This window comes from Tursiops truncatus, chromosome 2 (genome assembly GCF_011762595.2).
Source record: "Tursiops truncatus isolate mTurTru1 chromosome 2, mTurTru1.mat.Y, whole genome shotgun sequence".
NCBI classification, from domain to species: domain Eukaryota; kingdom Metazoa; phylum Chordata; class Mammalia; order Artiodactyla; family Delphinidae; genus Tursiops; species Tursiops truncatus.
The window spans coordinates 86,163,764-86,178,289 of record NC_047035.1 but is presented as its reverse complement, the minus strand read 5'-3'; the positions used below and the strand labels follow the sequence as shown (position 1 = coordinate 86,178,289).

At 45.0% G+C, this 14,526-nt stretch overlaps 1 protein-coding gene across 9 annotated transcripts in view; it reads left to right on the top strand.

Moving 5' to 3' along the window:
- TP53BP1 (tumor protein p53 binding protein 1) overlaps positions 1 to 14,526 on the top strand; it is a 66,346-nt gene that overhangs the window by 48,380 nt on the left and 3,440 nt on the right. For 8 of the 9 annotated variants that reach the window (XM_033851578.2, XM_033851583.2, XM_033851582.2 and 5 more), the window contains 6 exons: positions 4,229 to 4,500; positions 5,159 to 5,308; positions 5,604 to 6,034; positions 9,047 to 9,238; positions 9,658 to 9,873; positions 11,477 to 11,692. In XM_033851578.2, coding sequence (XP_033707469.1) covers positions 4,229 to 4,500; positions 5,159 to 5,308; positions 5,604 to 6,034; positions 9,047 to 9,238; positions 9,658 to 9,873; positions 11,477 to 11,692 — 1,477 coding nt within the window. The remainder of the gene's footprint in view (positions 1 to 4,228; positions 4,501 to 5,158; positions 5,309 to 5,603; positions 6,035 to 9,046; positions 9,239 to 9,657; positions 9,874 to 11,476; positions 11,693 to 14,526) is intronic. The other variant, XM_033851580.2, reaches the window with a different exon arrangement.

Here is a 14,526-nt window from a genome sequence, read left to right as displayed (position 1 = left end):
AATTTATTTGACTATTGAACTTTTTTTTTTTGCGGTACGTGGGCCTTTCACTGTTGTGGCCTCACCCTTTGCGGAGCACAGGCTCCAGACGCGCAGGCTCAGTGGCCATGGCTTATGGGCCCAGCTGCTCCGCGGCATGTGGGATCTTCCCAGACCGGGGCACGAACCCGTGTCCCCTGCATCGGCAGGCGGACTCTCAACCACTGTGCCACCAGGGAAGCCCAGCATTTTTTAAAGTAATGTGTATTATACACCTATGTTACATAGTTTGGGAAACACTTGCCATAATTAAATAAAATAGTAATAGCAAATAACATTTATTGAGCACTAGCTATATGCCAGGCACTCTTTTTTTTAAATTTTTATTTATTTTTTACACAGCAGTTTCTTATTAGTTATCTATTTTATACATATTAGTGTATACATGTCAATCCCAATCTCCCAATTCATCACACCCCACCACCTTCCTCCCTTGGTGTCCGTACGTTTGTTCTTTACATCTGTGTCTCTATTTCTGCCAGGCACTATTCTAAGGACTTTTACGTGATTTAACTCATTTAATTCTCACAACTAAGCTGTGAGGTGGATATTGTTATTCCCATTTTGCACTCAAGAAACTGACATAGCAAGTTAAAATCACTTGCTTAATGCTACAAAGCTAATAAACAGAGGAACTAGAATTCATCCCAGGCAGTCTAATTCCACAGCCTGCATTCCTAACTACTACATTGTGCTGTCTCATAAGAGTGAAAGGGATGTGTGTCAAACAGAAGGTGTGTGTAGTAGTTCAGAAGAGGAGGAAACATGTCTGAAGAGAATTTTGATAAAGCCTTTCTGGGTGAGGGCCAGAAAGTACTTGAGTTGGACACTGAAGCTTTTAGATATTGGGAGATACAGGGAAAGGGTGTTCTATACAGAAAGAAGGCTTGGTGAGCAAAGGCACAGAGGCAGAAAGTAAAGAGCACAGATGTGGGAACAGTACACTTGGTGGGCAGCCCAAAGATGTGTAGAGGTGTGAAGGTGGACAGGTTGACGTCAGAGGATTCTGGGAACTTTCCTTCCCTCATCTCTTGTAGCCTTTGTTTATCATATTTTAAAAATTTTATTCATCTATTTACCAGCAGCTTCTTTTTTGCTGTGTTCCTAGCACTATGGTGGGCACTGAGACTAAGAAGATAAAAAGACAGGGTCTCTATTCTCTTAGGAGCTTATTTACACTTGACATGCAACAAATCCAGAACTTGTGGTTGCTGTAGTAGAGGTATGGAAAGATGTGTTAGAAAGAGGGGCCAGAGCCTGCTAGCTTACCTGAAGGTGACTAAAAGGCCTCACAGAAGATGTAGTGCTCAAAGTGCGGCAGATGAGATTGAAGGGCAGGGGAGAAGGACGCTGCAGGCAGAATGAAAAGGTTTGTAAATATGTAGACAGCATGGCATGCTTAATGAATATTTAGAATGTGATAAGGACGGTAGGGTAGGGAATTGTGAGAGAGGGTGCTCTTGAGGATGGTAGGGGCCCAGAGCATAAGGCTTTGTATATCATAGAAGAGAGTTTAGATTTTTATCTTTTGTGTGATGGAAAGCCTTTAAAGAATTTGGGGGAAAGGGATGACATGCTCAGATTTGCATGTTGGAAAGGTCCGATTGGCAGCAGTGTAACGATTGGAATGGGAGGGGTTAGAGGCATAGTTCAGACAAGAGGCAATGAGTGTCAAATTAGGACAGTGGTAGTGGGGATTGAGAGGAGGGAAATAGATGTGAAAAAATACATATATAGAAGGTGAAATTGATAGACTTTGGTGAATTCCTACATGTGGGGTTTGTGGGAGAGGGAGGAATCATATATGATGCCTGGGCTTTTTGCCTGGGCAGATAGATGGTGGTACCATTTACTGAGAGAATATAAATAGGACACTGGTTTGAGAGAGAAGATCCTTCATGCAGTAAATATTTACTGAGGACCTCTTTTGTGGCAGGCACTGTGCTATTTTGAGGATAAATCCAGGAAAGAAGGTGGTCACTACTCTGTCTTAATGTGGCCTCTGTAGTCTAGTAGGAAGGACGCACAGGAAAAAAATAAGCAAATACATTAAAAAGATCATGAGGCCACCTTGGAGCCTGGGCCCAAGTCATTATAGGAGCAAGGGCTCAACTTTTGAACAGTTGCAAAGGCAGGTATAGTTAGCTACTGTTCTTTGGGCCTACTCTCCAACTGAGACACAGCCTGGAGTCCCAGCCCTCTAGGCTGGTCTTGCCCCTGCTCATTTGCCGTGTCCAAGAGAAGGAGTTGACTTAAGTTCTGAGCTCTCAACACCTGCTTTAGTCAAGTGGCCTTGGCAGATTATGCTGACTCACATCCAGCTAAAGAAGGCAAGTTGGATGATAGGAGATGGTAACTGGAGAATGGTGAGATTTCTGGAGGTGGTGCAGCTTCTGGTAATGACCCTGGTAGTAGCAGATGGCTGAGGTAGAGTAGAGGAAAAGGTTAATGGTGGTAATTAGATCAGGAAAGATTGTTGCTGGATGGGTCATCTGATGGATGTTAGCCTCGGAAAATGACAGCGGAAGGGAGGCTGTGAACCAGGAGTATAAGGTGTTCATGCATGAAGAGTCAGTAATTGATAGAATGTTGGTGAGTAACAATGAGGGAAGGAGAGAGTTTAACAGAATGGCAAATAATGATTTGGTAGGAACAAGAAGTGGGGAGTTAGAAATGATCTGTTAATGGCAGTGGGGAGCAAGGAGGCCTCTCATCTCCAAACTCTTGAATTGAGGTTTGGTTGAGAAAAACCAGCCCGTGCTACAGAGAGCTGCAGGGGATATGAGTTTCACTGGGGAGGTCCAGGATTCATTCATTGAAGGCAAGGAAATGAAGAGAAGATGACAGATTGAGTTTTGGATCGGTTAAACTGCAGGTGTCCCTAGTACATACAAGGGGAAGAGTTTAGTAGGCATTCGCATCCGTGAATTTGGAGCTGAGTCATCATTGTATTGTTGGTAGACAGGCCGGAATAAGTCAGGTAAGACTGGCCAGAGAAAGCATGGGAGAGTGAGGAAAGGAATGAGAACAGAGTCCTGGGAAATACTAATTTAAAAGGAATAGGCAGAGAAAGAGGAACCAAAAAACAAGTGCAAATAGAAGTAGCTAAAGAGGTAGAATGAAAGGAAGAAAAAGTGACTTTATAGATTTTAGAAGAGAAGAGATTTTCAAGAAGGGAGTGGTCAAAAATAATCATTTAATCATCTTATAGCGTTATTTAAACATGTGTGCATTGCATACTGTCTCCCAGAGAGACTGTAAACTCTTTGAGGGAAGAGTCTGTCTTATACTTCTCCATATTTTCTCTGATAATTAGCACAATAAGGCATGAACAGGCTAGAGTAGGAAAGCAAATGTACAGCACCTGTGCTGTAATTTCTCAATCCTGTGCCCATAGAGGACATTGCTGATTGGTCCTAGAACCTTTCCTCACTAAACCTGGGAATTAGCCTTAGTGGCTGCTTAAAACTGAGCTCCAGGCAACCACTACCAATCCATCAAAGTAGGCATGTGAGTGAGATAAAGTCAGTTTGATATTCCTGTCCTCTGTAGATACCGGAAATTCATATATTTTGATTATTGCCTTTTTGGTTTTCATTTTGGTAAACAGTGATACCATTATATAGCTATTTTTGCCTATAATTTTTAATTTCCTTGATCACATATTGAAAGGTAATAGAAAATATCTAATTTCAAAAAACATGTAAGGCTACCCACTGCTATAATCATGTACCCAAAAGGGCTCCTAACCACTTCTTCCTCTAACCTACCTACTTCCTTACCTTTCTTCTGTTAGACAGGGAATTACCTGTGTCCTCTGGGTTGGAATCCTTGCTGGGTTCTCAGCAGCCAAAGGTTGTGAACTTGTCCAGTAAAAAGATAATTTAACTTAGCTCAGGATAGAGGTCTCTTTCTTCTGATCTAGTACCACCTTTATCTTATTTTTTACGGAGATATGTATTCCCTGTAGAATGCACAGGTCTTAAATGTTCAGTTCAGTGACTTTGACAGTTATATGTAATCACTACTCAAAGCAAGATATAGAACATTTCCATTACTCCAGAAAGTTCCCTCCTAATTCCCACCTTTCTGAATTGAAATTTCTTGCCATTTAGGATTTTCCAACCATCACATGAGCATTATGTTATTGTGGCTTTTTTAAGCTCTTGTATCCATTTCTTCCTTGCAGGAGACTGAAGAGCCAGTTGTAGAGTGTCAGGAGTGTGAAACTGAAGTTTCCCCTTCACAGACTGGGGGCTCTTCAGGTGACCTGGGGGATATCAGCTCCTTCTCCTCCAAGGCATCCAGCTTACACCGCACGTCAAGTGGGACAAGTCTCTCAGCCATGCACAGCAGTGGCAGCTCAGGGAGAGGAGCCGGACCACTCAAAGGGAAAACCAGTGGGACAGAACCCGCAGATTTTGCCTTGCCCAGCTCCCGAGGAGGCCCAGGAAAACTGAGGTGCAGACAGGGTCTCCAGAGAGAGAGCCACAGCAGGGGCAGGGTTGCTGACGTTTTAATATCACGGGAAAAGGGGAGTAATGGGAAGTCCCCGCATCCTCCTCCTAGGATAAATCAACTCCTCTTCCTCCCCTTTCGTTCCTCTTCTATTTTGGGTTTGCACGGGAGGTAGGGTGGAGCCCTCTGGGAGGCAGACTTCCTGAGAAACTGTAGAAAACAGGTGAGGGGACTTTGGGAAAGCTGGCACATATTCCTGTCCCCCAGCCCCCATTTTCTGCAGCCTATGAGTGTTTTGGTTGGGAGTACAGAAAGTTTGGGGTAGCAGCCCCAACTTGACACATTCCCTAGCTTTTTGTTTTCCTCTACAGGTATCCAGAGCCTGAAGTACAAGAGAAGGCAGGGCAGAAATGGATGTGCTGTTTTTGAGGGCAGCAGTAGGAAGCTTTGTCAGGAGGGAGTAGACTTGCATAGAAGGATGTCCTTGTTACCCTGTACTCCTGCTCCCAGCTGATTGGGTGGTGGGTGTGTGGACCAGCTTCCTGCTGCCCTGGAGGCTCAGCACGTGTTGGCCTGGCATGTAGTCTGAGGACCAAGGGGAGACTGTGAAGAAAGGATCCAGTAGCAGGTGCTATCAGACTAACCTGTCTTCATTCTCTAGTCCTAGAAAAGGGGTCAGTCAGACAGGGACGCCAGTGTGTGAGGAGGATGGTGATGCGGGCCTTGGCATCAGACAGGGAGGGAAGGCTCCCGTCACGCCTCGTGGGCGCGGGCGAAGGGGCCGCCCGCCTTCTCGGACCACTGGAACCAGGTACCCGGGTAGTGTGAGATACACTTAGTCTATGACTTGTTCAGAAAAAAAGGGAGTAGAGAGAAGAGAGGGGAGTAGAGAGTATGTGGGGTGTCAGGAGGGAGAAGAGGGGCCCACACTGACCGGGGAGTGGGCAGGGTTCAGAGTGAGGCTGCTGAGACACCAGGCTTCTGCCTGTGATGGGTTAGCAAAGAATGGGCTGGAGACCCATGGACAAAGGAGTGGGAAAATTGGTAGATAAGTACTGCTCTCTGCTTATTCTCACTGCCTTCTCCTTTTTCTTATCTCTCTTTAGGGAAACAGCTGTGCCTGGCCCCTTGGGCATAGAGGACATTTCACCCAGCATGTCGCCAGATGATAAATCCTTCACCCGTATTGTGCCCCGCGTGCCAGACTCCACCAGACGAGCAGACATGGGTGCTGGTGCTTTGCGTCGAAGCGACTCTCCAGAGATTCCTTTCCAGACTGCTGCTGGCCCTTCTGATGGCTTAGATGCCTCCTCTCCAGGGAACAGCTTTGTAGGGCTCCGTGTTGTAGCCAAGTGGTCATCCAATGGCTATTTTTACTCTGGAAAAATCACACGAGATGTTGGAGCTGGGAAGTATAAATTGCTCTTTGATGATGGGTATGAGTGTGATGTGTTGGGCAAAGACATTCTGCTGTGTGACCCCATCCCACTGGACACAGAAGTGACAGCCCTTTCGGAGGATGAGTATTTCAGTGCAGGTAATAAAAGAGGCAAGACCTCTCTTAACACCTCTCCAATACCAACAGCGTTCACTGCAGCCTGAGTACTTTTCTGTGTTCTCTAAAGTCGTATTTCATTCCTAGCACTGGTTACTCTCACCCCTGGCTTTTTTGTTCTTCTTTATTGCTTGTTTATTTTTGAATAAACTTCTTATTTTTGAAAAATTTTATATATGCAGAAAAGTTGCAAAGTACAGAGTATTAATAGTATATAGAGTTCCCATGAACCCCTCACGCAGCTTTCCCGTTTCCCTGTTGTTAACATTTTACGTTAGCATGGTACGTTTGTCAAAACTAAGAAAACTACCTTGGCTCATTACTATTAACTAAATTCCCAACTTTTTTGGATTTCACCAGCTGTTCCATGTCGTTTTTCTGTCCCAGGATCCAATCCAGGATTACTGTATTGCATCTAGTCCTCATGTGTCTTTTTATTTTCTTTTTTTAAAAATAAATTTATTTATTTATTTATTTTTGGCTGCGTTGGGTCTTCGTTGCTGCACGCGGCCTTTCTCTAGTTGCGATGAGCGGGGACTACTCTTTGTTGCAGTGCGTGGGCTTCTCATTGCGGTGCATTGAGGGGGCTTCTCAGTGCAGGCTTCTCATTCTCTTGTTGTGGACCACGGGCTCTAGGTGCGTGGGCTTCAGTAGTAGTGGCACGTGGGCTCAGTAGTTGTGGCTCGTGGGCTCAGTAGTTGTGGCTCGCGGGCCCTAGAGCGCAGGCTCAGTAGTTGTGGCTTGCGGGCTCTAGAACACAGGCTCAGTAGTTGTGGCACATGGGTTTAGTTGCTCCACAGCATGTGGGATCTTCCCGGATCAGGGCTGGAACCCGTGTACCCTGCATTGGCAGGTGGATTCTTAGCCACTGTGCCACCAGAGAAGCCCCCTCATGTGTCTTTTGTTCTCTGATCTGTAACAATTTCTGAATCTTTTCTTGTTTTTCATGACCTTGACGGTTTTGAGGAGTACTGGTCAGGTGTTTTTTGAATGTTTGGGTTTGTCTCATGTTTTCTCTAGATTGGCGTTATGGGTTTTTGAAAGGAATGCTGCAGAAGTGAAGTGTCTTTCTCAACACATTGTATGTGGGAGGGCAGTATGTGACATCCAAAGGGCATCTCTGCTGATATTAACCTTCATCATTGGTGAAGGTGGTGGTTGCCAAGTTTCTCCATTGTAAAGTTAGTGTTTTTCCCTTTCCATTTTCTATTCTTTCACCACCGACTTGTAAAGTTACTGCCTTTCTTGATGGGAACCTTAGGTAGCTGAATGTGGCAAATATATTGAGATATTTTTGCTTAGGAGGAGGTTGTTAGTGCTGTGTTTGTATGTCTGCACACCCACCACTTACTCTCTGGTTTGGAAAAATGGTGCCTTTTTTTTTTTTAAACCGGTACAGTTCCCTGTACCGGTGATGGTGAGAGATTTCTGTCTGTTATGACTGTTTCATGTGCCCATTCTTTGAATATATTGCCTCTTTTCTGTGAAGTAATTTGGGAATACATGTTTGCATTGAGTTTGTCATTTAAAAACATCCTTTTTCTGGGGGATTTTTTGGAACAAGGATTGGTATATAATGGGCAAAAATGCCTCTATTGAAGTCTCTTCAGACTTTCTCGTGATCTGGACTCCTGAGTAGTTGCTCTTTGCCCCTTTATTTCATTGTTATATGGGCCACTTCACCTTCTAGTTCTGGATAACACTTAGCTCCATGTAGCATCAGTTAGTAGCACATGGATTGAGATCTTTTATGACCTGTGACCTAACATAGTTTGTATCAAATGCATTTGTTCCTGTTTCTGGTGTAAAGCCTCTCTTGGAGGTCCACATTAGGCCCTCTTAAGAGAGAGGCAGTTCTCTATCCTGAGTGAATTATGGCATACAGGGGAGGGGATTCTGTGTCCCATTTATTGAGGCTGTCTGCTAATGTTAACACTAGACAGCTTCTAGTTCTAGTAGCTCGTCATTAGTGTGAAGTGTATTGTTGGCCTTGGGCTTCTTTGTGCTCTTGAGGGGTCTTTTTGATTTAGAGATTTAAGCCAGGAGATGAACAAGCAAAGGGGAAAGAGAGTGATTCTGTGGCATAGGTGAGGGAGAGAACCAAGGCCTGCTTTCTCCTCTATCGTTTTTTCCCCCTTGGTGCATGCTCTGGGTTTCTTTAGCCCTTCATTTAAGCACAGGCTAATGGGAGAGAACAAATGAACCCTTCTGTTCATAGGAATGAAAAAGTATTCACATTAGTGCCCTGTTTTTATATCATATGTGTGTTGCATTTATGTTTATATTTATATATGTATCTTTTTTATAGGATTGGAAATGGGTCTTGCCCAAGATCACACAGCTTGGTGGTAGCAGAATTAGGCCTAGGCTCAGGTCTCCTGAATTCTAGCCCAGTTTCCTTTTATACCCCACATCGTGTTCCTTCTAATCTAAAGGCCTTATCTTGAGGTTCTGAATCAGAACAAGAGCAGAAAAGTAGATAATAAGGAGGGAAGATTAGGGAGGAGAGGCAGGATTTATTTTTTTCCTTTCTCTGGTCTATATCTCTATTGTGATTTTGCTACACAGACACACGCTTTCTCTCTTTGAATGATGTCATCTTTCATCTACAACTTAACTCAAGAATTACCACCCAGCCTCCAAAGAAACCAAGAAGGAAAGGTTTAGTAAAGTTGTAATGGGACTGTTTAACAAACCACATGCCGTTTCACTTCAAGAACCATTTGAACCGCTAACAACCCACAAAGGCTGGCTTTAGGAAGCTTTATTTTATAACTAAAGGGCTCCTTCTGCTGAGAAGCTTCACGGTCCAGTCCCTGGGTGGTGTCTACATGTACCCTAAGTGGTGCGGTGTCTGGGATTGACAGCCAGGGTTCTGTGCAGCCCTAACTGCAGTCCTCTGTTGTACCTCCTCTAATTCCCTGACTCAGGCCTGCTCTGAGTGGATGCTGAACAGCCTAAACAGCAAGCTGCTTTTATGTTTTTCCTACCCAGGAGTGGTGAAAGGGCATAGGAAGGAGTCTGGAGAGCTGTACTACAGCATTGAAAAAGAAGGCCAAAGGAAGTGGTATAAGCGCATGGCTGTCATCTTGTCCTTGGAGCAAGGAAACAGACTGAGAGAGCAGTACGGCCTAGGCCCATATGAGGCAGTGACGCCCCTCACCAAGGCAGCAGATATCAGCTTAGGTAAGACCTCTGCTTCCTGAACAGCTAACTGCCTCTGGACCCTGGCCTGCTTGTGGTAGGAGGATTGGTTTTTAGAGCAATCGGTAATGCTTCCCTGAATCTTATCATTCCTTGGTCGTTTATGAGATGGTAATGAGCCAGTGTTTTTGGAGCCACTTCATAGCTCTGTTTTCTCGCCAAGACCAAATAGTAAGTCCTCAGATTTTTTTTGGCCTCCCCAGTTCTATAAGGGACCCAGCACATTTTAGTCATGGCAGAGACTGAAACAGAAAATATGGTGGCCTTAAAAGAGGCTTCCTGCCCCCATGGGAGGTGGGGGAAAGGGTGTGGCGGTCTCTGAATCAGGCTGTGCCCAGCTTCTTGGCGTTCAGGGCCTCAGACCATGGGAGTTGACTCACCTGCGGCTTATCCTCCCATAGACAATTTGGTGGAAGGGAAACGGAAGCGGCGAAGTAACATCAGCTCCCCTGCCACCCCCACTGCCTCCAGCAGCAGCAGTACAACCCCTACCCGAAAGATCACAGAAAGCCCTCGTGCCTCCACCGGAGTTCCCTCAGGCAAAAGAAAACTTACCACTTCTGAGGAGGAACGGTCCCCTGCCAAGCGAGGCCGGAAATCTGCCACTGTGAAACCTGGTGAGTGCTCCCTTTTGCCTCATTCTCCCTCAGACCACAGCAAATGCAGGGTCAGCTGCTGGAGAGACAGAGCCTGATACACGCAATGGCTCCTCCATCGCGGTTACACAGCTGGAGTCCTGCACAAACCTCCATCTCCCAGCAGAGTCCAGTTGGGTAGATAGGAAGCCGGGTCTTGATTGGCAACATCCGCTGACCCCGGTGTTGGTTCTAGGAGGGAGAGGAAATGTAATGCATTTGAGCAGATTCAAAATAGGTGAAATTTTTCTTAGACCTCTTCCTTTTCCTGGCACCATTTCCGTCCAGAAGCTCTGCTCCCCTCTCCCTTGTGCTCAGGGCCCTTTGGCTTTCCCGGATGTCCTATTGAAAGCCAGTACCTTGGCTTGTATCTCCCCTCTCCCTACCTACCCCCAAATAACCCCTTTCTAGTCCCTCAAGTCATATTAATAGAGGAGTTCAATCCATTTATTGTTTACTGGGTCTCTGCTGTGACCCAGGCCCAGCCACTGTGGCTTTTGGAGACACAGAGGTAAAGTCCTCAGAGTCTGCCCCAAGGGCGCTTTCTGAGTCTCGCAAACTGAGGAAGTTCATTGGTTGTTACATGTCCTGGCACCAGAGCTGCTTTTGTTTCCTGCGTATTTGAGTTGTGTCATCTCCATATCTATCTAACACCTCTGCTGTGTTTCAGGGTATGTGAGGCATGGAATTAAGTGCGTCATACATACTACCTCATATAATCCCTATGAGGTATAGGTGCTAGAATTCACTTTATAGTTGAAGAATCTGAGGCACAGAAAAGTTGGCTAACTTTCCCAAGGTGACACAGTAATCCAGAATTCAGACTCAGGCAGTCTGATTTTGAAGCCCAGGCTTATACATGCTACATCAGACTGTTCTCTTGCTGCTGGTTTTATTTTAGGGAGGCATGACCTGTCTGTCATCTTAGCCTCCTAATGAGCCTACGATTCAGCTTCTCCAAGTCAGGTATTTGTTTTCTTCTCGAGGATTTATTGGGGCACTCCGAGCATGGGTGTTCTGGACTGGCTGATTCACTTACCTACTCCCAGGTGTTGAAAACTGGGGCAGTTGAAGCAGGCTGTTTTGATATTGTTCTATCAACACGTAAAAACACTTTATTACAAAGTTCTGTGCACTGTTCTGGTGAGGGTCAGGGATAGGGTGGGAGTATCTGCTGGGGACATTTCTTGGTGAACCCACTTTTTCAAAGGCTGCTTCAAGATATCACATATCCTGGGGAAATCAGGGCACTGGGCAGAGGAAGTGGGCTGAAGATTTCCAAACGTTTTTCACTTTTACTTTATCTTTGTATTAGAATCACCTTTTCTGCAGATGACCTCAGAAGTATTTGGTTTGGCTGTATGAAAACAATACTAGTTGATTTTCACTTATGAAAATAATGTATACATTGTCATGACTGTAAAACTTAAATACATAGAACTTCTCTGCACTGCAAACTTGTTCCTAGGTTGTTGGCCATAGGATTGGTCCTTGGTTTATAGCTCAAAAAAGTTCATCAGGACACTGCCTGCACATCCCGTCGTGCCCAGGAATGGTCTGTACCCTGTGCCTCTGTCCTTCCCAGGTGCAGTGGGGGCAGGAGAGTTTGTGAGCCCCTGTGAGAGTGGAGACAACATGGGTGAACCCTCTGCCCTGGAAGAGCAGAGAGGGCCTCTGCCCCTCAACAAGACCTTGTTTCTGGGCTATGCCTTTCTCCTCACCATGGCCACAACAAGCGACAAGTTGGCTAGCCGCTCCAAATTGCCAGATGGTCCTACAGGAAGCAGTGAGGAAGAGGAGGGTAAGACCCTAAGAAGCCCTGAGGGCTCTAACATGTGTACTTGCTTCCTTTCCATTCACTTTATGAACCATCTGTAGAGGAGGAAGAGCAAGTGGCAACTGGAATCACTGTCAGGGAAAATTAATTTAACCCTGCTTCTTGGTTTATAGACTATTCTCACAGAATTCCTTTTAGTGATCAGTTCCTCAAAACAATCCTGTGAGGCAGACGGGAGATAGATGTTACATTTTATAGGCGCGGAAACAAGCTTGGAGAGGTCAAATAATTGCTTTTTATCCACGATAATGGTAGACTTGGGACTTAGAACCCAACGTTAACTTTACCTACTACAATCAAATCATCCATGTCAGTCAGGTTTCTGAATGCCCTGCCATCCTTCCCATTTGTGTTCTAGGGGCTAGAGTGAAGTTTATTCTCTTGAGGTCTGTGTGTAAGACTGGGAATGTGAGGTACCCAGTGTCCCAGGGTGATTTCAGAGAAAGAGCCTCTAGGCCTTTTCAACTCTTGTGTTTCAACCTTAAACTAAACCTACACATTTCTGTGTTGTCTGTTACTCAGGGTTTGAGTAGACTGCAATGGGGAGAGGTAGAAATTATTTGACATGTCTAAAGAGTGTGTGATCTAGGAGAGAAAACTGGGCAGGTACAAATATACATTGCAATATAAGTGACTGACAGCAGTGCAGTACCCAAATGTGTCTGCAAAGACTAACAGTCCAAATGGAATGATGTTCTACAAGTTAGAGTTCTGACTAATGCTGAGTCTTGCAAGAGGGAATCGAATCAGGGAACATCGTTATCAGAAAATAGCACCAACTGCAGATCTGTGATGGTTGGCGCTTCAGGTATGTGGATGATTTTCTTTTAAATTTATTTATTTTATTATTTATTTTACTTTTGGCTGTGTTGGGTCTTCATTGCTGCACGCGGGCTTTTCTCAAGTTGGGGAGAGGGGGCCACTCTTTGCGGTGCACGGGCTTCTCATTGTGGTGGCTTCTCTTGTTGCGGAGCACGGGCTCTAGGCGCACGGGCTCAGTATTTGTGGCTCGCGGGCTCTAGAGTGCAGGCTCAGTAGTGGTGGCACATGGGCTCAGTTGCTCCGCGGCATGTGGGAATCTTCCCGGACCAGGGCTCAAACCCGTGTCCCCTGCATTGGCAGGCGGATTCTTAACCACTGCACCACCAGGGAAGCCCCTGATTTTCTTAATTAACCAAAGCTATATCTCACCAGCTACAGCTATGTGGAGCTCTGTTCAGGGACGTGGGAAGGGTGGTCAGGGAGTTGCAATTGAGGTTTATACTATCTGGAAGGTGCACAAACAGTCGTGAGTATTGAGGCTTTAGGGTGTGGGAGCAGGTGTAGAGTGGGGGGGTTTCAAGATTAAGTGTGGATCAGGCCTGGTTTGTCAGACAATTCAGATAGGTACAGTGGGAAATGAGGTGTGTGAGGAGTTTCCTAGCCAAGAATGTAGTTTGACTTTGATCATAAGGGATTGGGAGTCCCTTGAGGTTTCTGTGAAGAGGTGTCATGGTATCAAAACAGTGTTCGTGGTCTGGTTTTGCTTTCACAATATTGATGGACTCTAGTCTTTATTCTTCAGCACACTCGTAGCCCTTTCCTAGACCAGGACTTCACAAAGCAGCTCTATAGATGTTTTATTTGTTGATTAGTACAGCATGCCTAAGAAAGCTGGCTTTGGTATGAGATGCAAACTGTCAAATTCCTTCAAAATCTGTGAGCCTGTGTGAGATTTAATAAACCTGAGAATTCCCTCCATTCCCCTTTGCAGATATATCACATGTTTTTAATCCCATTCTTGTAACCATGTGTGAGGGGAGGTAGGTTTTGTCTAAATGAGGAGGAATTTGGACAGTTTTTTAGAGGGATCTCCATGTTTCTTATAGAAAGTGTGGTTATGGTGAATATGTGTGCTTTATGTTGCTCCTTCATCCTTAGACATTGCCCCAACAGTACGAAAATCCTTTGATATTTTTGGTATATGAGAATGTTTAAAGGTTCGTCTATCTCAAGAAGCCCGAGACGTTTGTATTAGAATGGTCCTCCACAGAATTACAGTTTTTAAGAAACTATGTGGTATATCTTCCAGATAAATGGGAATCTCTTTTATTTATATCGGGAGCTCAGTAAAATATTTGAATCAGTCTTGTGAGACATACTTAGTAACGAGTTAAGAATATGGCACCTAGTCTCGTTAGGTGGCACACCATCAGGGACCCATCAGCCACAGGGATGGACTCCAGAGTTAGGTTTTAGTACCTTCATCCTTGATTTAGATGATGGAATTAAAAACCTGTTCATTTTAGCCTCTGGTTGGCAGGGCCATTCATGAAGTCAAAAGTAAAGAAAATTAAATCCAAACTAACTGAGAAAAATTAGAGAAAGGGACTGCCTAGACAGGGTAATATTTGATTACACAAATGCAGGAAATATAGATGGGGATTAAAATCTAAACAGGTTGGGACTAGAAACGGTCCTGGATTAAGTTAGACATAAAATAGAAGTCTTGAGACAAATAAAGAGCTGTGCAGGGCCTTGGCAGTGACTCAGCAGCAGAGTGCTGGTACTGAAAATTGTGGCATGATATATTGATATGGGTCGAGGATGCCACGGCAAAACAGAAATAGTCTTGCTGTATTCTGAGTTTCTTATAACCCTTTAGAGTTTCCAGTTTCATTTTGAGTTTTCATTTTCAAGAAAAGAGCAATAAAAGTGAATAGGCTGGCCAGTCAGACCTAAACAGAGGCCTGAGTTTGAGGCATCAACACTGCCTGAGCAGCCCCAGCAGCAGGGAGAGGGCACCAGAGAGCAGGGGG